This window comes from Protopterus annectens, chromosome 17.part0 (genome assembly GCF_019279795.1).
Source record: "Protopterus annectens isolate FY-2018-M chromosome 17.part0, PAN1.0, whole genome shotgun sequence".
Classification (NCBI taxonomy): Eukaryota; Metazoa; Chordata; order Ceratodontiformes; family Protopteridae; genus Protopterus; species Protopterus annectens.
In genome coordinates this window covers 510,343,188-510,367,968 of record NC_056751.1, presented here as the reverse complement: position 1 = coordinate 510,367,968, position 24,781 = coordinate 510,343,188, and the positions used below count along the sequence as shown (strand labels likewise).

The 24,781-nt window shown below is 45.7% G+C and overlaps 1 protein-coding gene across 1 annotated transcript in view; it reads left to right on the top strand.

Annotated features, from left to right (window-relative positions):
- TBC1D17 (TBC1 domain family member 17) overlaps positions 1-24,781 on the top strand; it is a 1,580,308-nt gene that overhangs the window by 380,308 nt on the left and 1,175,219 nt on the right. The window contains exon 4 of the mRNA XM_044059599.1: positions 15,660-15,780. Coding sequence (XP_043915534.1) covers positions 15,660-15,780 — 121 coding nt within the window. The remainder of the gene's footprint in view (positions 1-15,659; positions 15,781-24,781) is intronic.

Here is a 24,781-nt window from a genome sequence, read left to right as displayed (position 1 = left end):
TTTCTCAGGGTCCTAAGGGAGTTAAGGCCGCTTCTGTCAAAAATCCCATTCCCACTGAAAAGGATTCTAGATCTTTAGAAAGATGGGGCAAAAAAGTGTACACTTCTGCTACTGTGTCCATTAGGGCTTTAAACTGTCAGTTTCATATGCTGAAATACCAGCAATTTCGCTTGTCTGTTTTAAAACAAAAGCTTACTTCCATTTCTGCCTGTGCAGATGATAAGGAATTACATGACTTATTGCATGCCACTGAACAAGTTGGGAAGCATGGTTTACACTGTGGATTTGATGCCTTGGAGGCTTCTTGTAGGGCTGCTGCCACCGGCACAGTCATTAGAAGGCATGCATGGTTAAAGGAAAATTTGCCAGAACAAGTAAAAGCTAAATTATTGGATGCTGCTGTTCAGCATAATGTTTTGTTTGGATCAAAAGCTGAAGAGGTGATTAAAAAGATGGAGGATAAGGCGGAATCCATGCATACAGTCAAAGATTTCTTACAAGTACAGCCACCAAGATTTAGCAGGAATTGGCCTTCTAAAAATTGGTCCTTTCCCACTTCAGACAGGCCTCAGAGGGGTAGATATAGACGCTCCAGAGGAAGGCCTCAAACACAAGCTTCTTATAGACCAAGACAGTGGACTGCTTCCACCCCTAGGGGAGGAGAGGACAGGTCACAAACTCATAGGAAACAAACTCAATGACTCCCTCTGTTGGGCTGCAGGAACTTCTTGCCTGGAAGCCCCTCTCGGAGGAAAACTCTCTCTTTTTTATCAAAATTGGACTCGTATAACCCAAGACAAGTGGGTTCTGGATGTGGTTTGAAGAGGTTACAAATTCCATTTTCATACCTTGCCAAGGCCAAGCGGATGGCCAGACCTTCCAAAACATCAGTGGACAGAGGCCTTAAACCAGGTGGAAGCACTTTCGGCCGTGAAAGCCATAGAACCGGTTCCACTTTCAGAGATGGGACAGGGTTTTTACTCGAGGCTCTTTCTAGTCCCCAGGAAGAAAAACTCATGGAGACCCATTCTGGATCTGTCAAGTCTTGAACACCTTTCTAGAGATTCCAAAATTCAAGATGCTTACTCTACAGCAGCTACTTCCAATGCTGTCCAAAGATGCATGGATGGTGACTTTGGATTTAAAGGAGGCATATTTACACATTCCCATCAGGCAGGAACGCAGAAAATACCTCAGGTTCAAGGCCGGATCGAGGCACTTTCAATTCTCTGCGCTGCCCTTTGGATTGTCTACTGCGTCCAGGGTCTTCACCAAATGTCTGGCTCCAGTAGTAGCTTACTGCAGACTCAAGGGAATTCAAATTAACCCTTATCTGGACGATGGTCTAATTCAGGCAGACAGCAAGGATGTCTTACTCCAGCATCTAGAATTTGTACAGAACCTCCTCAAGTTCCTGGGATTTTCTGTAAACATAAAGTCACATTTGACACCCTCACAACAGATAACTTTTCTGGGTGCTCTTCTAAACACCACAACCCAGATGGCATTTCTGACATCCGAAAAACAATTACAGCTGGCTTCAACTTTCAAGACCTTGGCAACGTTAACTCCGCTATCTGCAAGGAGATTCCTGCAGGCCTTCGGTTACATGGCCTCCTGCATCCTTCTCGTATTATATGCAAGACTACACATGAGGAAAATGCAGTGGTACCTAAAAAGTGTATGGTCTCAGCATTGCCACAGTTTTAGACATACTGATCTCTGTCCTGCCTTGCCTTCAAAAGGAATTTCTTTGGTGGTCCAGGGCATGTACTCTAAACAAAGGGAAGCCCTTCTGTCTGCCTCCTGCCACTCAGATTCTAACCACGGACGGCTCGGATTATGCTTGGGGAGCCCATTTTCAGGGAAACTGTCTGCAGGGCCTTTGGACAAAGGATCAGAAGCACCTGCATATCAATTTAAAGGAAATGTTAGCCGTTCAGAAAGCTCTAATGGCCTTCAGGAATCTTCTACAACCAGGACAACTACTAATACGGACAGACAACACCACAGTTATGTGGTACATAAACAAGCAAGGGGGATCTCATTCCTACCCCCTTTGCAGACTAGCCATGGATCTATGGAACACAGCTCTAGCTTGCAATCTGGACCTTCAAGCTCAGTTTCTACCAGGGAAGCAAAACTTCCTGGCAGACAGTCTGAGCAGAAACCTTTCGGATCCACACGAGTGGTTGCTGGACACCAAAATATTCAGGATGATAACAGCAGTCTGGGGATGTCCTCACATAGACCTCTTTGCATCCCATCTCAATCATCAACTACAGAATTTTTGCACCAGGACTTTCCAGAAAGAAGCTTGGAAAGTGGATGCCCTATCATTCAGTTGGAGGAACCTCTCGGAATATGCTTTTACACCTCTTCCTCTTCTTCCACGGGTATTATTAAAGATAAAACAGGACAAGCTCAAGATGATGATCTTGCTGGCCCCAAATTGGCCTCGACAGTTTTGGTACCCAACTCTTAAAAAACCTATGTCTGGAGCCCCCTTGGATTTTACCTCAGTCTCCGAACCTTCTGTCCCAACATCAGGGTCAGGTTCTACACTCTCATGTCAGAACTCTCAGCCTGGCGGCCTGGTTAATCCAGGGCCTTTGATTTCTTCTTTCCTACCCAAGCAGGTTATGGATGTCATTTTAGAAGCCAGACGTCCTAGCACTAGAAAATCTTATGCAGGAAAATGGAAAAGATTTTGTTCCTGGATGCAGGCTCAGGATTCTGATCCTCTTCTTCCGAACATTCCTTTAATTTTATTTTACTTGACACATCTCTTACATAAGGGTCTCTCTTTCTCTTCCATTAAGGTACATGCCTCTGCTATTTCTGCTCATTATAATACAGACCCACCAATCTTTTCCCCCCAGCTCATGAGACAGTTTCTCAGAGGAGCTAAGAACTTAAGACCTCCTAGATCTCCTCCCATTCCTGCTTGGGATCTCAACTACATTTTGGAAAAACTAACCTTGCCTCCTTTTGAGCCTGCTGCCTCTTCTGACATCAAGTTTTTTTCTTGGAAGACAGCTATTCTGTTAGCCCTAACCTCTGCCCGGAGAGTTTCAGAGTTACAAGCTCTTACGGCTGTGGAACCTTATATTATTTTTCATCAAGACAGGGTGTCTTTGAGGACTAATCCTACCTTCATGCCTAAGGTGGTTTCCAAAGTGGCCTTAAATCAAACTATCCACTTGCCAACTTTTTTCCCCAGTCCTCAAAATAAAGGGGAAAGGATCTTACATTCCTTGGATGTACACAGACAACTACGTTTTTACCTGGACAGAACCAAGGACATCAGAAAATCAGAACAATTGTTTGTTTCTTATGCTTCAAGTTCCCAAGGTAAAGCCATTTCAAAACAGACCATTTCTAAATGGATTGCTCATGGAATCAGATTTTGTTATTCACACCATGGAAAGCAAATCCCAGGGAGTATACGGACTCATTCCACCAGAGCTGCTGCCACTTCTGCGGCCTTCCTCAGGGGAGTTCCTACCAAAGACATTTTGGAAGCTGCAACTTTGAGTTCAGTGCATACTTTTTCTAAGCACTACAATTTACCTCTCTACTCTAAGTCTAGGGCAGGCTTTGCCTCTGCAGTCTTGCAGGGCCTTTTAGCCGCCCCTTCTTCTTTATGACCACCTCCCTTTCTTTCAGCTTTGGGATTCTACCCTACAGTCATGACTGCAACAGTGAAACATGATGAACATAGTACAGTTGTGTACACCTACCATAAATGTAGATGTTCGAGTGTCTTCACTGTTGCAATCTGGGTTTCCCTCCCTCCTGTCCCCTCTTATTTTTTACTTTTGTGTGGTTCCTTTTTTCACCATTCTTCTGAGGTGTATTTGCAAAGGATATGGGACCTTTCTCATTTTGGGACTCCTGACATCTGGGGCAAGAAAAACTGGAGAAGATGGCGTTGGCTGTCAGCTTTGTACTCCTGGCGCTCTGACATCAGGGAGCATGGCTGAGCAGCCGACGCCGGACCCAGACTTTGGGATTCTGGCCGACCGAGGACTGCCTGCCGGCAGGGGAGAACCCTACAGTCATGACTGCAACAGTGAAGACACTCTAACATCTACATTTATGGTAGGTGTACACAACTGTACTTTCTCTGCACTGCCCCTTTGGCTTATCTACTGCGCCCAGGGTATTCACAAAGTGCCTAGCTCCAGTTATTGCATTTTGCAGGCAAAGAAATATTCATATATACCAATACCTGGATGATTGTCTAATTTGGACAGAAAACTAGGTGCTAACTTGTCTGGGGTACAACATAAACGAAAAGAAATCACACCTGGTACCCTGTCAACAAATTATATTCCTGGGAGCAAGCTTGAATACAACTTCCTAGATGGCTTTCCTCATGCCAGAGAAACAAATTCACTTGACAACCTACTTCAAACAAGTGGTCACAAAAACCTTGCTATCTGCAAGGCAAATACTACACGCCTTGGAGTTCATGGCCTCCTGCATTCTTCTAATTCCATATGCAAGACTGCATATGAGGAAACTACAATGGTATCTAAAAAGCCTTTGGTGTCAACATTCTCAGGATCTAGAAACAATGATTCCCCTTTCCTTGTCTACGCCTAGAGTTCCTTTGGTGGGCAGATGCCTACCACCAAAACAAGGGACTGCCATTCACACTCCCCCCTGCCACCCAAACCCTAACAGACGAATCAGACTATGCATGGGGTGGGGTGGGGGGGGGCACACCTGGCAGGGAAGTGCATTCAGTACAAATGGAAACCAATTCAAATGCACCTTCACATCAGTCATAAAGAAATGTTAGCTGTACAGAATATTCTGACAGCCTTAAAGGACCACATTCTTCCAGGACAATTAATGGTAAAGACGGGCAACACCACTGTTTTGTGGTACATAAACAAGCAGGGGGGGTACATATTCTTACCCCCTCTGCAGACCAGCCATGGCATTATGAAACACAGCCTTGAGCTACCAAGTACATCTACAAGCTCAGTTCCTGCCAGGAAAACTAAATACATTGGCAGATGGACTAAGAACCCTCATGGACCCACACGAGTGGAAACTGGAACCAGGGATTTTCAACATGTTGACAAGCAAATGGGGGAGCCCAGATATAGACCTGTTTGCCTCCCCCCAGAACTATCAATTGGAAAAATTTTGTGCAAGGACTCCCCACAGACCAGCTTGGAAAGTGGATGCTCTGTCCTTCAGATGGAAAAACCTGTCAGTTTATGCCTTTCCTCCTCTGCCTCTGCTCTCCAAAGTACTACTAAAGATCAAACAAGACAAACCAAGGATGATTTTGATTGCACCAGCTTGGCTATGACAACACTGTTACCCCCTCCTGTGCATTGTCACTGTTGGCCCCCTGGCACCTGCCTCAGACTTCTACCCTGCTGCCTCAGCAGGAGAACCAGATTCTGCACCCTCAGCTTCAAACACTGAACTTAGAAGCCTGGCTAATTACCTAAGCTGTCCTTTACCATCCCTCATTAAACCAGTGATAGATGTCATTTTTGAGGCAAGGAGGCCTAGTACTAGAAAATCTTATGCTGCAAAATGGAAAAGTTTCTGTGCCTGGAACCAATCTCAAGGGATGAGCACAGCAGTGCCCAATTTACCTCAGATTTTACAATACTTAACTGAGATGCTTCACAAAGGCCTGTCTTTTTCCTCAATAAAAATTCACGCCTCATCCATTTCAGCTCATTATAACACAGAACCTCCCCTCTTCTGTCTTCCACTGCTCAAGGAGTTCCTCAGAGGGGCCAAAAATTTAAGACCACCCAGGAGAGCTCCAACTCCAGCCTGGGACCTTAACTTTGTATTGGAGAAACTCACCCTTCCTCCTTTCGAGCCAGCTGTTACTTCAGATTTAAAATTCCTTTCTTGGAAAACAGCTTCCCTTTTAGCCATCACTTCAGCAAGAAGGGTATCTGAATTACAGGCCCTTATGGCAGTGGAGCCTTTCATCATCTTTCATGCAGACAGGGTGTCCCTCAGGACCAGTCCCTCTTTCATGCCAAAGGTGGGTATCCAATGTGACCTTTAATCAGTCCATTCATTTGCCTACCTTCTTTCCTAATTCACAGAACAAAGGAAAACTGATACTGCACTCCTTAGATGTGCACAGACAACTTAGATTCTACTTGGACATGTCTAAACCTCAAAGGAAATCTGAACTGCTGGTGGCATTTCCTGCAGGGACAGAGGGGAGGGCTATTTCAAAGCGAACTATCTCCAAATGGATAGGCCATTGCATTCACTTCTGCTATTAAGCACCATGGAAAACCTATCCCACAGGGGATCAGATCCCACTCCACCAGGGCTGCATCTACCTCTACAGCCTTTCTCAGAGGCGTACCTACCAGGGACATCCTAGAAGCTGCTACCTGGAGTTCTGTACATACTTTCACCAAGCATTACCATTTGCCAATTTTCTCTAAATCCAGAGCTGGCTTTGCCACTGCAGTTTTGCAGGGCTTTATAGCTGGTCCTAATGCTATCTAAATTCCTCCTCCCATCCTTAGCTTTGGGAATCTACCCTAATGTAATGACTGCAACAATGAAACACGAAGAACATAGTACAGTTGTGTACACTTACCATAAATGTAGATGTTCGAGTGTATTCACTGTTGCAGTCCTGGTTACCCTCCCTCCAGCCCCCTGACTTCGTTTGGCTATACCTCTTCTCTCCTTTTTAATGCTTAAAAGCTTTTTGGTGTATTTATTTTTTTGTTTGAGTTATAACCTTGTATATTTATAGATTTAATTGCTTCCCATTAGGGGGGCACCTGACATCTGTGGCAAGAGAAACTGATGTAATGACGTCGGCTGCATGTTTTATACCCCTGACGACCTGATGTCACGGACGAAGAGACAGCAACCAACGCAGGACCCAAGACTTTGTTATTCAGGCTGACTGAGGGTTACCTGCAAGCAGATAACCCAAATGTAATGACTGCAACAGTGAATACACTCTAACATCTACTTTTATGGTAAGTTTACACAACTGTACATTTTGGACATTACACCACAGAGTCCAAGGGGAGTGGCCTGCCCATGCACTCAAAAAGCATACCAACTTAAAGAAAATGAGAGCACTGCTAGCCTACAGATCTTCTCGCATTTGTGTAAACCAGGCACTCTTCTGGTAGACACAGACAATACCACAGTGATGTGATACATAAAGAAACAGGGAGGCACAAGATCCTAACTCCTGTGCAGACTAGTACAGGAGATCTGGCACCTAGCCTCTCAGATGAGTCTCTCCTTGTCAGCAGCGTACATTCCCTCACAATGGAATGTGTTTGCAGACTGCCTAAGTAGAGACTTGGAGGATCCTCAGGAATGGTCAGTAAATACAGAGGTGTTCATAACTCACTCTTGGATGCCGAATCCCTTGGATAAATCTCTTTGCTTCCCCCCAAGCACCACCTGCTTCTGCATAAGGAATCCGACACCTCAAACCTGGAGGGCAGGTGTCTTCTTCACATGGATGAGAATGTTCTTTTATATGTATCTACCTTTACATCTCCTCCCATGACTCCTTGCCAAGGTCCAGATGGAATACCTAAAACATCTGATGTTATGTGATCCTATCTCGCCTACATTCTGACTGATGGGTTTGGAGCCGATCCCTCGGCTCCGACTCTGCACGCTTATGCTATAGAGCGAGGCCTCTAATTGGCTGAGCTATCTTTATCCCAGGATGCACCACCACTAATCCCCCAGATCTCGTTTGCCGCTTACAGAGCTTGGACGTGGTCTCAACATTGGCTGGGCTAAGTACTATATATTAGGCTTTTCCTGTCAGTATTTCATTCATTTAAAACCCAAAAGCTGTTTTAATGGCTATTCTTTGTGTACGAGTGTTTTCTCTAAGATTTAGTAAAATTTGGTGTTTTTTTCCTGTCAGAGAAGGTTCCGTTTAAGTTAGAGGGGCCTTCCCCTGTGGTTACTACTTCTTGTGATTGTGTGTGGGTCAAGTACCCATTTAAGTTAGAGGGTCTTGGCCCTCCTCTTTTCGTTTTCTCTTTCTCAATCTTGTTTAAAAAAAAAAAAAAAAAGTTCTTTAGTTTAAATTGTTTACACTAAGTTAGTTGGCGTACATAATTGTGTTCTTGTGTGTCAAACCCTTTAGTGCTTACTGTAGTTACTTGTTTTTTGTAGCTGAATATGTCTAAAGAGCATAAACCCTCCGGGTTTAAAAAGTGCACGAGGTGTGGCTTCAAAATGTCCATAACGGACGACCACTCCTCGTGCGTTTATAGTCTTGGTGCTAAACATCTGCAGGAATCATGCAGTGTATGCCATGCGTTTTCCTCCAGAGTCCTTCTGGAGAGGAAAAACAAATTAATCCTCAAAGGATTAATCAAGCCTTCCTTCGAGGAGGCTTTATCTTCCTCTCAGTCTCCTTCCAGAAAGAGGAAAGCGTCTGCTCCGACCAGTCAGTCGGAACCGACTGCTAAGAAAACTAAGCAGACTTCTCCATCGGCTCCACGGACTTCGGAGCCGAGGTCGGAAAGGTCTGCCTCGATGCCTCCAGCCTCGACACCTCTGGTTTCGGAGCCGAGGTCTGGAGCATCGAGAGGCGGGTCACCCTCATCGGCTCCACTGATATTGGAGCCGATAAGGGTCATCGGCTCAGACTCTTCCCCCTCGGAGCCGAAGTCCTTATCGGCACCGAGGGAAATTTCCTTGAAGGTTTCCTCGGAGCCGATAGTGGTTGAGTCTTTTCGGAGCCGGTCCCCAAGCCCTTCGGAGCCGATGGAGAAATCGGTTCGGGCCCGATCGGTATCCTCGAGATCATCCAGGATGTCTGATTCGGACATCGACAGGGTGCTCCTTCGACTCTTCCAGTCTCCGGTGTTCCAAAAGATGGTTTCGGCTCCAGCCCATTTGGCTTTGGAGCCGATGGTCCACCCCCCTACTGTATTTCCTCCTCCAACAGCTTCGGCACCATTGGAGCAGGTGCTGGTGGAACCAGTGGAGATGTTAGGGTCGGGCCCGACCCTTGCTCCTACTCCGGCTCTTGGGTCGGAGTTCAGTGCACGGACTTCTTCCTTCGGCCCTAGGGGGGAGGCTTCGGGATTGATGCTTTCGGTCCCAAGTCTCCCTCTTGGTGCGTCGGCGGCGGGAGTACCGTCCACTGTTGTGGCCACGGAGGGGGGACCCTCCCAGGATTCTGGTGGTCCCGCCTTCAGGGCTATGAGGAGTGCTTTAGCCAAATCTTCCTTGGCTACCTCCACAGTTTCCCCAGCTCCTTCCCTACATTTGGAGACTGGGTCGTTGGCAGTCCCCCTGTCCGTAGACAGCGGAGCCCCTGGGCCTCAGGTTACCCCGCTGGGGTTTCTCCCCCTCCTGGAGGTCCTTCTGAAGCCTCTTCAGAGGAACCTCCCAGGAAGAAAACGTGCAAGAGGAAGCACGTTGACTCCCCTGACGAGTCTTTGACATCTGACACTGATCTCGATGATGCAGAGGGGTCCCCCAAGTCGTCCTCGGATGATGTCTCCTTTGCAGACATCCTAGAAGCCCTAAAACAACGAGGCGGCTGGCAGTCCAAACCTCCCTCTGCTGATGAGTCGGTGTTCCTGAAGGCCTTCGGGGCTCAGCCCTCCACCTCCTGGGTGTCTCCGCCCTTCGACGAGCTCTTAGATTTGATCTGTCGAAGGGTGTGGGAACACCCAGACTCTGTGGAACCGGTGCCCACTCGTCCTAACAAATTTCTCTCGGCGCCCCCGGATAGAGAGTTCCTTACGAAAGGTGTGGCTGTAGATGCTATGGTGGTGGCATCTGCTACCCAGCAAGATGTAGCAGAGGCTTCTACGTCCGTCCATCCTCCTAATAAGGAGTCTAGGAGCATGGATCGGTACGGTAAGCGCACCCTTAGTTCAGCGGCCTTTACACTGAGGTCTTTGAACTACCTGACGCACTTTACGAGATTTCAGAGGGATCTGATTAAGGAGCTATCCGATACCCTCTTGGGTAACCTGCCTGAGGAGCTGGCCCAGACGGTTGGATCTCAGCTGGCTACAATGTCGTCCATTTCGAACTCGTCCATGAGGCTCATTTCGTATGCGGCCGAAGGGGCGAGTAGAGCGGCAGGTACAGGCATCGCTCTACGGAGACAAGCCTGGCTCCGCCTGTGTCATTTCACGGAGGCCTTTAAGTCTTCATTTGTCGACGCCCCCTTTGATGGGTCCTCCCTGTTTGGACCCAAGGTGAAAGACACACTTACCCGCTGTGAACAGGAGGGTAAGACTCTGACTGCCGTAGGGGCACGATTTTCCACTCACTTTCGGCCTTATCCCAAGGCTAAAAGAGGAGGGAAGATGTGGTTCCGTAGATCTCAGAAGTCTTACCCCTCTCAGCAGGAAGGTTCCCCCTCCAGAGGCAGAGGAGGGGGAAATTAATCCGGAAGACGCCGTCCCAGAGGCGGCAGAGGCCCTCACAACACTGGAGACCACGAGTCCTTTCGTGGCTCTCCAGCTTTCCATAGTCCCTGAGGGATTGCCCGACTGTGCTGCTCCGGAGCCAGTCGGGGTCGAACCAAGCACCTGAAGGCCTGGGAAGGGATCACTCAGGACCGATGGGTGCTTCGAATTATCGCCGGAGGTTACTCCATCCCATTCTCTTGCCCCCCCCCCCCCCTCAGTCCAAAAAAATCCTGGACCCGCCACCCAGTCAACGGGATACCGCAGCCTCAGAAGTTTCAAAGCTGCTGCAAAAAGGAGTCATCCAACCGGTCCCCGCAGACCAGATCGGATTAGGGACTTACTCAAGATTCTTTTTGGTGCCAAAAAAAACCGGGGACTTGAGGCCCATTTTGGACCTAAGCAACCTAAACCGTTCAGTCAAGAAGTCCAAATTCCGAATGGTCACTCTACAAACCATTCTCCCATTGTTGGAGAAAGGTGTTTGGATGTGCTCCATAGACCTCAAGGACGCGTATTATCATATCAGAATACATCAAACGTCCAGGAGACACTTGCGCTTCAGCCTAGGAGGCAGTCATTTTCAGTTCCGTGCGCTGCCCTTTGGTCTCACCACAGCCCCCAGGGTGTTCACCAAATGCTTGGCAGTGGTGACTGCTCACCTGAGAAGTCTAGGATTCCAGGTGTTTCCGTACCTAGACGACTTGCTCCTAACTGCCACCTCCAAGCATCTACTTCTACGGAGCCTGCAAGCCACAATATCACTGGGCAATTCCTTGGAATCACCTTCAATTGGCCAAAGTCTGTGTTGCGGCCATCTCAAAGAATAAGATTCATAGGGGTAGAGATAGATTCAAACCAGATGCGGGTCTATCTACCTGCAGACAGAATTCAAACCATTCAAAATCAAGTTTGAGCCTTACTCCCCAGGTCCAAAGCCCCAGCCAGAATGGTCCTACAGCTATTGGGATCCATGTCTGCCACAGTTCTACTAGTTCCCTTGGCAAGGTTACACATGAGAATCCCCCAGTGGCTTCTTTCAACTCAGTGGTCCTTTCAGGAACTCCCTCTCAATCATCCCATATGGATCACAGAATCTTGCAAACGGGACCTTCGCTGGTGGCTGGTGTCCTCCAATTTGGATCAGGGACGACCCTTTGTTCTTCCTCCTCCGGCGGCCACTTTGACCACGGACGCCTCCCAGACTGGGTGGGGGGGGGCATTCCCTGGGCAGGTCAGTCCAAGGCAAATGGCACCCGAAAGAGACCCCTCTCCACATCAACATCCTAGAAATGAGGGCAGTACTCTTCAAGCCCTTCACGATTATCTCCCTCAGGGCGTAATTGCTGTTCACTCAGACAACATGTCAGTTGTCTGGTACCTGAACAAGCAGGGAGGGACCAGATCCTATCCTCTTTGCAGAGAAGCGATGAGAGTTTGGGAATGGGCAGTCTCGACCAAACGCTTCCTAGTGGCTACTCACATACCGGGCAAGTCCAATGTCATAGCCGACAGGTTGAGCAGAACCATCCTCTCTCCTCACGAATGGTCTCTGAATATGACAGTTACAAGGCAGATTTTCAGCGAATGGGGAGTTCCGTGTTGCGACCTCTTGCGACTCCTCTGAATCTGAAGTGCAAAGAATTTTCTCCCTAACCCGGCTCGGGAAGAGCCCCATGGACGATTAGTCCATCCTTGGCCCACCGGCCTGCTTTATGCCTTCCCTCCAGTTCCTCTCCTCCCCAGGGTGATTCAAAGGCATCTCTCTTAGGGAGCAAGATGATCTTAATTGCTCCTTACTGGCCTCGTCAAGTCTGGTTTCCCTATCTTCGGAAACATGCTCTGGAAGGTCCATGGTTCCTGGACCAGGTCCCAGACCTACTGATTCATCAGTCGGGACTACTACACCAGTCCCTACACACCTTAAAATTGACGGCCTGGCTCCTCCTCTTCCGACGATAGTCAGGAGACATGCACTGGATCCAGATGTTGTGCACATATTGTCTTCAGCCCACAAGTCTGCTATGAAGAAACTGTATTCTAGCAAATGGAAAAGGTTTGCTATTTGGGCTCAACTCCGGGGCCTGGACCCCATTTCTACTCCCGTGGTAGAAGTACTCAAATTCCTGACCTCTCTTTTCAATCAAGGCTCTTCAGTTTCTACCATCAAAGTACAATTGGCAGCGATTTTTAATTTTCATGAATCCATAGACCCACCTTTAATGAGCAACAGATTGTGTAAGACCTTCTTGAAAGGTGCTGCTCTATTAAGACCTCCGATTTCTCATCCTGCACCTCCATGGGATCTCGATGTAGTGTTGCGTGCCTTGACTTCTTCCCCCTTTGAACCGGCAGCTACCTGTGATCCAAAGTTTCTATCATGGAAGACAGCCTTTCTAGTGGCGATTACTTCAGCCAGAAGGGTTTCAGAACTTCAAGCTTTGTCAGTGAAACCCCCGTACTTGGTTTTTCATGCAGACAGGGTGTCCCTCAGACCAAATCCTTCTTTTGTCCCTAAAGTTTGTTCTACTTTATGCTTGCAACAATCGTTAGAGCTTCCAGTTTTTTTCCCAAAATACTCTAATAAAGCGGAGTTTATTTTCCACACACTAGATGTCCACAGACAGTTACGTTTTTATTTAGATAGGACCAAACAATCAAGGAAAACAGATCAGTTGTTTGTATCCTTTGCAGAAAACAAATTGGGCAACGCTGTCACAAAGGTCACTATTGCCAAATGGATCAGGGACTGTATTACTCAAGCTTATATTTATTCTAACAAACAGCTTACCTCCTCTGTCAAGGCTCACTCTACAAGGGCTATGGCTACTTCGGTAGCATTTAATTCTAAGCTTGCTATTGGTGACATTTGTGCTGCGGCTACATGGTCTTCCCCGCACACCTTCATTTCTCACTACAAATTAGATGTGGCATCTAGAGGACGAGCTTCATTTGGTTCCACAGTGCTCAGGAGTGTTTTCCAATGAGCCACCCGGGATTTAGGTGCTAGGGGCTGTCCCATCAGTCAGAATGTAGGTGAGATAGGATCACATAACATCTTTTAGTTATGTACTCACCATAACTTCAGATGTTTGGGATCCATCTCGCCTACATTCCTAATAACCCACCCTCCTTCCCCCTTCCTTGGAGATCAGAGGATATCATAAGGTCCGAATCCTGTTGTTTCATCTTGAAACATCTAACAATGTTATATAAACAAGCTGTGCATGTGTGCATGAATGCGGACAAACAAGATCTGGGGGATTTAGTGGTGGTGCATCCTGGGATAAAGATAGCTCAGCCAATTAGAGGCCTCGCTCTATAGCATAAGCGTGCCGAGTCGGAGCCGAGGGATCGGCTCCGAACCCATCAGTCAGAATGTAGGCGAGATGGATCCCAAACATCTGAAGTTATGGTGAGTACATAACTAAAAGTTTCTGGCACTTTCTGTCCAAGACAGCACTCGTTCCCACTCCTGTTTCACCCATCAAAGGGAAACTTTTGGAGAAGCCTTCCAAAACCAGGTCTAATCACACAACAGAAAGGACAGCTCCTTCGTCTCAATCCGGACTCTCAATCTGACCCTCTGGATGATAGGATTTTTAATCACTACGAGACACAACTTTTCTGTCTCTTTTCAATGGCACTAACACTATGCCTTACATTTGCACACACAGGCACACTTGTTATCACAGGATCTTTCCTTTTGAGGAGGAAGTTGCTTACCCTGTTCAATCTATGGCCCTCTTAGCTGACCTTTATCTTTCCTTGGTCTTCAGGCCACTGCTGGCTTGGAGATGCTCTGAAGATGTTGTAGGTATGTCCACTTTTATAGCCAGATACCTATGATCTGAGGTAATCACCCAGATGTATCGTACAAAGGTAAAGCTTTGGTACCCTGGCCGGATATCAGTGAGCTACAACCCATCTGTTAAGAATACTGCAACAGTGATCAGCAAGACATCTACTGTTATGCTAAGTTTTTTACACAACTGTACTTTGTGTACTTGCCATAATGCTGGATCCTTTCTTTCCCTCCTAAAATGTCAACCCTCTCACCATTCCCCAGCCATCTGTTTGAATATTCCAAAGGAAGTATATTTTATCATAGTTGTTTAGGCAGCAAATGTGATCTTAATGAAGCTGGGCGAGAGAGGACATGTGCATTGTGGGAGGGAAAAGCTGTCAGTATCGATCTGACAAGTGGCTTGGAGATCCAGTAGTCATATCAGATGGATAGGAATGAAAGGGTCTAGTGTTGTGGTAAATACATAATTTCTATTTGCATAATATAGTGGTACTGTGTTAGTGACATGACGCAGGAATATGAAGTTTAAGTACACATAATCCAATTTAAAACTGTTGAAGTGGCAGCTAGAATTGTGTTCCTTGTGATGAAATAAAAAAGCTAACATAAAACCTGATCCTGGCAGCTGCTAGGATCATTGTTTCTTTTATTTATTTTATTTCTGTTATTGTTTTAAGGTCTCTTTGGAAGTCCCTTTGTACAGTGCTTTACCCCATGCTTTAGACTAACATGTCTTTATGGAATTTTGTCACCTTTTTAGGGTAATGCAGAATGACTGTGCCCTAAACTGACTGCAGTCATCCTATAAGAGTACTACTTTGATTTAATCCTTTAACTTTTTATAAGTTGGACCACCATAAAAACTACTCTACTTAGCAGGACATTGCTAAGGGCAATGAAGGTCTGGAATCTAAACTTTTTATATTTTCTAAAATCGTGTCACCACTGTGAAGTTAGTGTTTAGTGTTTGTATTGGAAGTTAACTGCATAAGAGATGTATTCTGTTTGTTGATTTTCTGCCCCTAACATTATAAGGGCTAGAATGTATTCTAGGAAGGTTCTGTGTTGTAGGTTGTTTAATCACATATCATAGTGATTATTTGAAATTAGTAGTAGACACAACCCTAAGTGCAGCTTTTATTGTGTCGTTTTTCTCATTTGATAGCTGGATAGTAACTGCTAGGGAATAATGTCAGTTTTTATGAGTGGCTTCAACTTGGAATAAGTTAAACAGGATTTAATCTACAGGATTTAATATGCAGTTGACAGTTGGGAAAGCCCTTGTCATGTTTGCTGTATGTTCTTGATATCTTTACTGCTTCTTACTGTACCTCTTATGCTTTACATTTTTTAATGTATGGTGCTTTATTCTTACCATGAATTCCCTAACCATGTGGTATCCTGTACAGGAATCAACTACAAATGGTGTGGCCCAGACAGAAGAGGAAATATTTGATCCTGGTTATGAACCAGACTGGGCTGTCATCAGCACAGTGAAGACTAAATCACAGTCTAAGCAAACAACACAAGGTAGGAATGTGTGTTGACTATTTGATTGAGATGATTTTCTGCTAGCTGTTTTTTAATTTTTTCATTAAAGGATGCACTGTACTAATGTAGAATTATGTTGTGCGCAGTGGTTTATGCCACTGCCTCACGGGTCTGTATTATTTTGTCGAAGATGAACTGCAGCAAACCTCTGTTCATCTTGCAGAAATCGACAAATGTTCAATGAACGTTCACATCAGTGAACGTTTTACACAGGGAGTGGAGTTAGTTGTCCAACATTCTGACTATAACACACACCGCAGTATATCAAACCAACCAAGGTGTGGAGCTGTGTTCCCCCACTTGTATATACCAACCCCAAGATCTCACTACATTGAGGAAAAAGGCAAATTTATTAATGCTGCCCAACTAACTTCATTCCCTGTGTAAAACGTTCGCTGATTTCTGTTTGATGAACGGAGGTTTGATGCAGTTCATCTTCGACAAAGTAATATATACCCCTGTCTCACGTGCTTAGTTTTGTGGTTCTGTTGCCAGATGGGTTGCAGGTGCACTGTGTTTAGCTTGCTCTCCTTGTGGATTTTTTGCCAGGTGCTCCAGTTTCTGTCCACACCATGAAGACATGCTGTAGCTGAACTTGAGATCCTTCAGATTGCCTGTAAGTGTGTGCCTTGCCCAAGCAAAGATGGTAGATCCTTCTACCCGTGACATCCCACCCTTACAATAAAAGAAGTTTGAGGCCTAATCCTGATATCATGACAGCCCAGTCAGTCTCTGATGTACCTGCAGAGGTTTTGAAACCCGCACTATGCACATCTGCTCGTACTCCTGCTATATCGACTTTGTTAGCATCTGATGTTTGCACGTCTGTGCGACTGAAGTTACTGATGATGGTAAGAAGGGGGAAGCCTGCTTAATAATTTCTGAAGGACTTAAAGCAAACTTACAAGCATACTGTGGATCCTAATTAGAGAGGAAATTCCATGGTCACTCATTGATGTTTGTTACAGGTCTGAACCTCCATGTTTAGTCTAAGCGAATGTCACACCCAGGAAAATGAAACAAAAAATTAAGTTGTTTCTTCCTTCAGACATCCAAAGAAAAGAAGTGGATAGATTTTTCCCAGGGTCTGTTTAAGGCCATAATGTACTGTGCTTATGTTCACTGGCATCCCTTTTCCTCCACAAAATCAGATACAGTTGTTCTATCCTATCATTCAGACCTTGATCGAGCAAATCACAATAGAACTGGTATCTTCACAATATGTGGGAAAAGGATTCTTTTCCAGACTGTGCCTCGTTCCATGAAAAGGAGGAGACTGGAGACTGATTCTGGATCTTTTTCCTCACTACCCTTCTCTTTGTTCCATCTTTCAAGATGTTGTATCTGCAAACTCTGCTTCCATTCATTCTTCCATAAGCTTTCCTGGTGTCTCTAGACCTAAAGGATGATTTTCTCCACATTCCTATTCATCTTGGTTATTGGAAATTTTTGAGGTTTTCTACTGGCTCGTTACACTTTCATTTCTCTGCTTTGCCTTTGCCTTTTGGACTCTCTACAAGCCCCCAGGATCTTTACAAAATGCCTTGCCTAGTCATAGCCTAATGCAGGAATCGGGGAATGAAGATGTTCCCTTATTTGGATGACCTGTTAATACAGGTGTCTTCTTAGAATTCACTCTTCACTCATCTCAGATTCACCCTGGCCCTACTTCAGGCTGTGGGTTTCACAAACGGTCAAAAAAGTAATATAGTGAAACCATCCCAAGACCTAATTTTCTTGGATTGTGGACTAGACTTCAAGCTGCTGCAGTCCTTCCTTCTGCCAGACAAAATGCAAAGCCTAACCACTTTCTTTTTCTTCCTCTTCAGTCTTTTACTGCAAGGAAGATGCTAGGAGCATCAGGATTCATGGCAGCAACCATCCCTGTGCTTCTCTTTGCCAGAATCCATATGAGGAAGATCCAGTTTTACCTGATATCCACCGGGTCTCAACATTCTCATCTCCTAGACGCACAGGTTCCTCTACTGCCTTTACTAAAGAAGAAAATACTGTCTAGCTATTTTGGCTTTGGAGCAGACCTCAAAAACATCTTTCCCCTTTAAGCAGTTTACATTCCCTCACAGGACAATGTCTTGGCAGACTTTCTACACAGTTCAAGGGAAGATCCCCATGAATGGATGCCAAACAGGAAGATCTTTCTAGACATAGTCCAGAAATCAGGGGTGCCACAGATAGATCTGATGTCCTTCAAGGATGCATCTGCAGTCCTTACAAATGGGTTGTCCTGTCGTCAGGCAGCCCTTCGGTCGGCCAGATTCCAAAGTCTGGGTCTGGCTTCGGCTGGTGTCGCACTTCACCCGACGTCATTGCGGCAGTTCTTCGGGTATAAAGGCATCAGCCCACGCCATTTTCCTCAGTCTTTCTTGCCGTGTGGCGCCCGAAGCAGAAGCTGTTCGCAAGTGCCGGTCGGTCAGATCCAGAGATTACTACTACCGAATACTACTTCGAAGACTTCTATAAAGCTAAGTACCCCGTTGGGGACTTTTTCTTGCCTCAGCCGATGTCAGAGAAAGTTAATAACTGTTTATCTTGTGGGAAACAAATACCTCATAAAGATTTCCACTCCTATTGCATACATTGTTTAGGCCCAGACCACGACGTAGCAGCTTGTCTAGCCTGTGCTTCTTTTAACTGACGGACGCTTAGACGTCGCTCGGACTTTGCTGAACAGATTTTCGGCTCCGATTTTGCCTACATTATGCCGTCGGATCCTCCGACCACGCAAATAACCAAAAGCGCAAAGAAAAGGACCGACACTCGGTCCGCGGTTTCGGCTGAAACCGCGGTTAAGCAATCCACGAGTGTCTCGGTTTCGGCCGAAACCGAGCAAGCGGTTCTTTCTTCAGCCGATAACTTGCCTTCTACCGAGGCCTCTTCTATCCTGGTAGAAACGGCTTCTGAAATCCAGCCTTCTGTTGCGATTTCACAGGATTTATCAGACACCATTCCACTAGATATCTCTACCCCTGCACGTGGAGCTGCTAGGCCTCCTCCAGCTATGTCTATTAAGGCCTTTGCCAGGGCTAAAGCAGCCAAAACTTCCAAACCTGTGCCTGCCAAGCCTCCCTCTCACAGGCTCAGCACCAGCTCCCATATGCTTTCTTTGGCACAGGATCTCATAACTTTAATTCGTGGATCCCAGCCTCATCCAGACAGGGCCTCTCTCCCTCCTCCAGAAAAGAGGCCTAGAGCAGAGCCCCCTGAGCCAGTAGCCACAGATGATTCTTCTGATGATTCAGAACATACAGACCCTCATGAGGCTTCTTATTCTCCTTACGAAGACTCTGATGCTGAGGAGTCCATCCCTTCAGCCTCTCCTCCTGAGGAATTTTCCTTTGTGGAAACCTTGCATGCTATGAGGGAACAATTTCAGTGGCAGGGCCAAGATTTCTCAGACTCTAGAAAAAGGCTTAGGACCTTTCTACACTTACCACAGCATAGGCCTTTAGCTATCCCTCCAGTTCTATCTGTTGTTGATGATGCATTTAATGATGCTTGCACTACTCCTGATACTTTACCTCCGGCTCCTGCTAAGCCAGATAAGTACTACAGGGTTCCGGACACTCATCACCACTTATATAAGGCCCCTTTTGCAGATCCAGAGACTATCTCCCAGGGCCCTAAAGCTGTAGCAGCTACTTCTTCTAAAAACCCCCTCCCCTCTGAAAGGGAATCCAGGTCCTTAGAGAGATGGGGTAAAAAAGTTTACACCTCTGCTACTTTGTCAGCTAGAGCTTTGAACTGCCAATTTCATATGATTCAATATCAAGAGTTTATGCTTGACCAGTTGACTAAAAAGCTGTCCTCTGAAGAATCTTTAGATGAAAAGTATATTCAAGAAATGTTACATAACATACAACAGGTTAGTAACCATTCTTTAAAATGTGGCTATGATGCACTGGAGGCTTCCTTTAGATCAGCCATGACTGGCACAGTTATCAGGAGGCATGCATGGTTGAAAGAGCAGGCATTACCAGACCATGTCAAATCTAAGCTTTTGGATGCACCTATGGACAAGGTCAATTTATTTGGTGCCCCCGCACAGCAGGTACTGAAAAAGATGGAAGAGAAAGCAAAATCTGTGCAAACAGTAAAAGATTTCTTACAAGTTCAACCTCCAAGGTTTAGCAGGAATTGGCCCCAAGAATTGGTCCTTTCCGGACTCCTCTAAGGCACAAAGAGGCAGGAATAGGCGCTCTAGAGGCAGAAACCAATCCAGGGGTGCCTACAGGGGTCGCCAGTGGCAGGGTAACAACCAACGAGGCACGGATACAGCCACCACCACTACAACAGCTCAATCACAGTGACTCGGCGGTGGCACCGCCTACCAGGGAACAACTAGAAGCACCCTTAGGCGGAAAGCTAACATTATTTTCAAGAAACTGGCACTGCATTACAAGAGAAAAATGGATTTTGCAGACTATAGACAAAGGTTACAGGTTCCATTTCTATACACTACCAGGAAAGAGAGGAATGCCAAACCTACCACCTTCTCAAAGGGCAGAAGCTCTAAAACAAATATCTCAATTAAGAATGCGTGCTGTGGAAAAGGTACCATTTATGGAGCAAGGGAAGGGATTTTACTCCAGGCTCTTCCTGGTACCAAGAAAAGAAAACAAATGGAGGCCTATTCTAGATCTGTCCGCTCTAAACACATTCCTCATTGTTCCAAAATTCAAAATGCTGACCCTACAGCAGCTTCTTCCCATGCTGGGCAAGGAGTCTTGGCTGGTAACTCTAGATCTCAAGGAGGCATACCTGCGTCCCCATAAGACCAATTTGCAGAAGATACCTCAGATTTCTTGCAGGATCAGAGCATTATCAATTCTCAGCATTGCCCTTTGGCTTATCTACTGCGCCCAGAGTGTTCACAAAATGCCTGGCATCAGTAATTGCTCATTGCAGACTTCAGGGAATTCAAATCTATCCCTACCTGGATGACTGCCTGATACAAGCGGACAACAAAAACAAATTAACAGAAGACTTACAAAGAGTCATCTACCTGCTACAAGCCCTGGGATACACAGTCAATACAAAAAAGTCAAGGCTGATTCCATCCCAAATAATAACCTTTCTGGGTGCAGAACTGGACACATCAAAACAAATGGTATTTCTAACTGCAGAAAAGAAAGAGCAACTTCCTTTCTATTTCTTGGCATTAACAAAGCAGAGCCATCTAACTGCAAGAAAAGTGCTACAAGCTCTAGGCTTCATGGCATCCTGCATAATTCTGGTCCCTCATGCCAGGCTTCATATGAGAAAGCTGCAGTGGTACCTAAAGAATTTGTGGTCTCAGCACAAGCACAGCCTGGAAACCAAAATTCCAATGATCCCATGCCTGAAGCAAGAGTTCTTATGGTGGGCTCAGGCCTGTCAATCAAACACAGGTCTGCCCTTCTGCAAAAGTCAACCAAGACAAACTATCACGACAGATGCCTCAGACCTCGGTTGGGGGGCACACATGATGGACAAGTGCATTCAAGGCCTATGGACTCAAGACCAACTGCATCTGCACATAAATCTAAAAGAAATGATGGCAGTAAAATTGGCAATCCAGCATTCAGACCTCTTCTCCACGAAGCCCAGCTGTTGATAAGGACAGACAACACCACAGTTATGTGGTACATCAACAAACAGGGAGGCACACACTCATACCCCCTATGCCGGCTGGCACTAGACCTATGGGATGTGGCTCTGAGCTACAACATTCAGTTACAGGCAATTTATGTACCAGGGAAGGAAAACATTCTAGCAGACATATTAAGCAGAACTACAACAGATGCCCACGAATGGATGCTGCATCCGGACATCTTCAAAGCCATCACAAGAGAATGGGGATTACCACAAATAGACTTGTTTGCATCCCCATACAATCACCAGTTGAAGAAATTCTGCACAAGGACTTACCACCCACTTGCTTGGAAGGTGGACTCCCTATCCTTCAGTTGGAAAAGCCTGACAGCATACGCATTCCCACCACTTCCTTTTATGCACAAGGTGCTTCTCAAGATCAAAGAGGAACGTCCGAGGATCATTCTGATAGCCCCAGACTGGCCAAGACAACATTGGTACCCACTGCTGAGGAGCATGTCCCGGGAACAAATATGGAAACTGCCCCTGATCCCATTACTGCTTACACAGAACAACTACAACATTCTGCATCCAAACCTAAAAACTCTGCAGCTAACTGCCTGGAACATTACATAACAGAAATTAACCCAAATTTATCCCAAAGGGTTAAAGACATAATCCTGGAGGCTCGTAGACCTTCAAGAAAGAATTATGCAGCAAAATGGAAAAGATATCTCATCTGGGGTACGGCAAAGGGGCAAGATGTGACACTGGTTAATATAGCCAACATCCTGGAGTACTTGGCGGAGCTCTACCACACAGGCCTGTCCTATTCCTCCATCAAGATACATGCATCAGCTATTTCAGCACAATACAGCTTGGATCCTCCTGTCTTCTCTCATCCTCTGCTCAGACAGTTTCTGAGGGGAATTAAAAATGTAAAACCTCCCAGGAAACCTCCATTGCCAGCATGGGACTTGAACTTTGTGCTAGAAAAACTGACTCAACCTCCTTTCGAGCCAGCAGCTACAGCAGACTTGCAATACTTATCCTGGAAGACTGCCTTCCTGCTGGCAATAACTTCAGTAAGAAGGGTCTCTGAACTACAAGCATTAATGGCAGTACAACCCTTCCTGATCTTCCATCAAGATAGAGTGTCCATGAGAACAAATCCTACATTTATGCCTAAAGTGGTATCCAGAGTCTCTTTAAATCAGGCTATCCACCTTCCTACATTCTTCCCCAATCCACAGAACAGGGGAGAAAAGCTCTTACATACCTTGGATGTACACAGGCAATTACGCTACTACCTGGACAGGACAAAAAACAATAGAAAAACTGACCAGCTTCTGGTAGCTTATGCAACAGGAAAAGTAGGAAAACCAATTTCTAAACAGACAATCTCCAAATGGATAGGAAATTGCATTAGATTTTGTTACTCCTACCATGGAAAGAAAACTCCAGAGAACATCAGGCCTCACTCCACAAGGGCCACAGCCACTACCACAGCTTTCTTACGAGGAGTGGCTACCAAGGACATTATAGAGGCTGCTACTTGGACCTCCGTGCATACATTTGCCAAGCATTATAACTTGCCTCTATACTCTAGATCCCGTGTTGGTTTTGCCACTGCTGTTTTGCAAGGGATCCTGACTACACCATAATCTATTCTCATTACCTCCTCCCCTAGTTTAGCTATGGTATTCTACCCATTTGTAAGGACTGCAGATGCATCCTTGAAGGACATAATACAGTTTTGTACCTACCATAAATGTAGATGTCCAAGAGGAATGCATCTGCTGTCAGGATTACCCACCCTCCTTCCCCTCTGAGGTACTCCTAGGGTACTTACCAATCTTCAGCTAGCTTGGGGGGGATCTATTATGGTGTATTTGTTTGTATATATGTACATACATGTTTATTTTGTGTGTTTTCTCTCTACTATTTGGAAACTTTGGCATTTATCCAAATTTAGCCTACCAAGAGGGCACCTGGCATCTGGGGCAAGAAACACTGAGGAAAATGGCGTCGGCTGATGCCTTTATACCCGAAGAACTGCCGCAATGACGTCGGGTGAAGTGCGACACCAGCCGAAGCCAGACCCAGACTTTGGAATCCGGCCGACCGAAGGGCTGCCTGACGACAGGACAACCCATTTGTAAGGACTGCAGATGCATTCCTCACGTACATCTACATTTATGGTAGGTACAAAACTGTACTTTTTTCACTATTGACAACAAACAACTTACCGTTTTTTGCACCAGGACCTACAATCCTCAAGCATTTGAAGCAGTTGTTCTTGTATGCTTTCCCTCCACTTCCCAAAGTCTTAATAAAGACCCAAAGAGACTATCCAAATATCTTATTGATGATTCCCCATTGGCCAAGGCTGCACTGGTTCCCCTTTCTTGTCTACTTATCCAAGGACGGTCATAAGAAGCTTCCCTCCACACTGGACTTGCTCACACAGTAGAAGGACTCGCTACTTCATCTCAGCCTGTCATCCCTCAACCTGACATTATGAATGATTAGATTCTGCTCTCTTGTAGACACCAGTTTTCTGAGAATGCGCTTAACATTGTCTAGGAGGCAAGAATACCTACTACCAGAAAATCTTACACAGAAAAATGGAAAAGATTTACTATATGGTGTCAGGCTAAAAGTTGGAATCCACTACAGGCTACCCTACTTGTGGTCCTCTCTTATTTGTATGAACTGTTGCAGTCTGGTCTAGCATACTAATGTATTAAAGGAGTACAACGGGTTTCTATAAAAAATTCCTCTACTTGTCTGCCCTTTCGCTCCCTATTTTCACTTCCCTCCCTCAACCAACAATAAAGCACCATTTAAAATATTCCTATTTCACTATACTCCTGTGATCAGAGCCTACTTTAGCGTACAGTGTAGCTTTACCTTTCAAATGCATTCTCTCGCGAGTCAGTAAAGCTTGCTGGAGGCACCAAAATACTGATGTCATCGAGGCCAGGCAGTTCAGGAACTTTTTCGTAGCTGTTCCCTCCCCCAAAGTTACATCACCACGGCTGGCCTCTGATTCCAAGTACAACAATGAAACCCACCCATTATGTGATGTCACCACTACCTTGTCCTTCCCCTATCCCGGAGTGCTTAAAAACAGCTGTAGGAGGCAGGGAACTTTTTTCTCTGTCTTTGTTTCCAGTACGTTTATTTTTCCTATTGGAACGTGTTGTGCCAGTGTCTGTCTCTACACCGGATTCTGTTGTGCTTCATACATTGGTGAGTGTGATAATTTATTTTGTAAATGTAAAGGGCAAAGTGTAAGTTATATTTCATTAATTGTGCTTTTTACAGTAAATCTTTGTTTCACTCCGGTCACTATACAGCAGTTCACATGTGCATCCCAAAAACC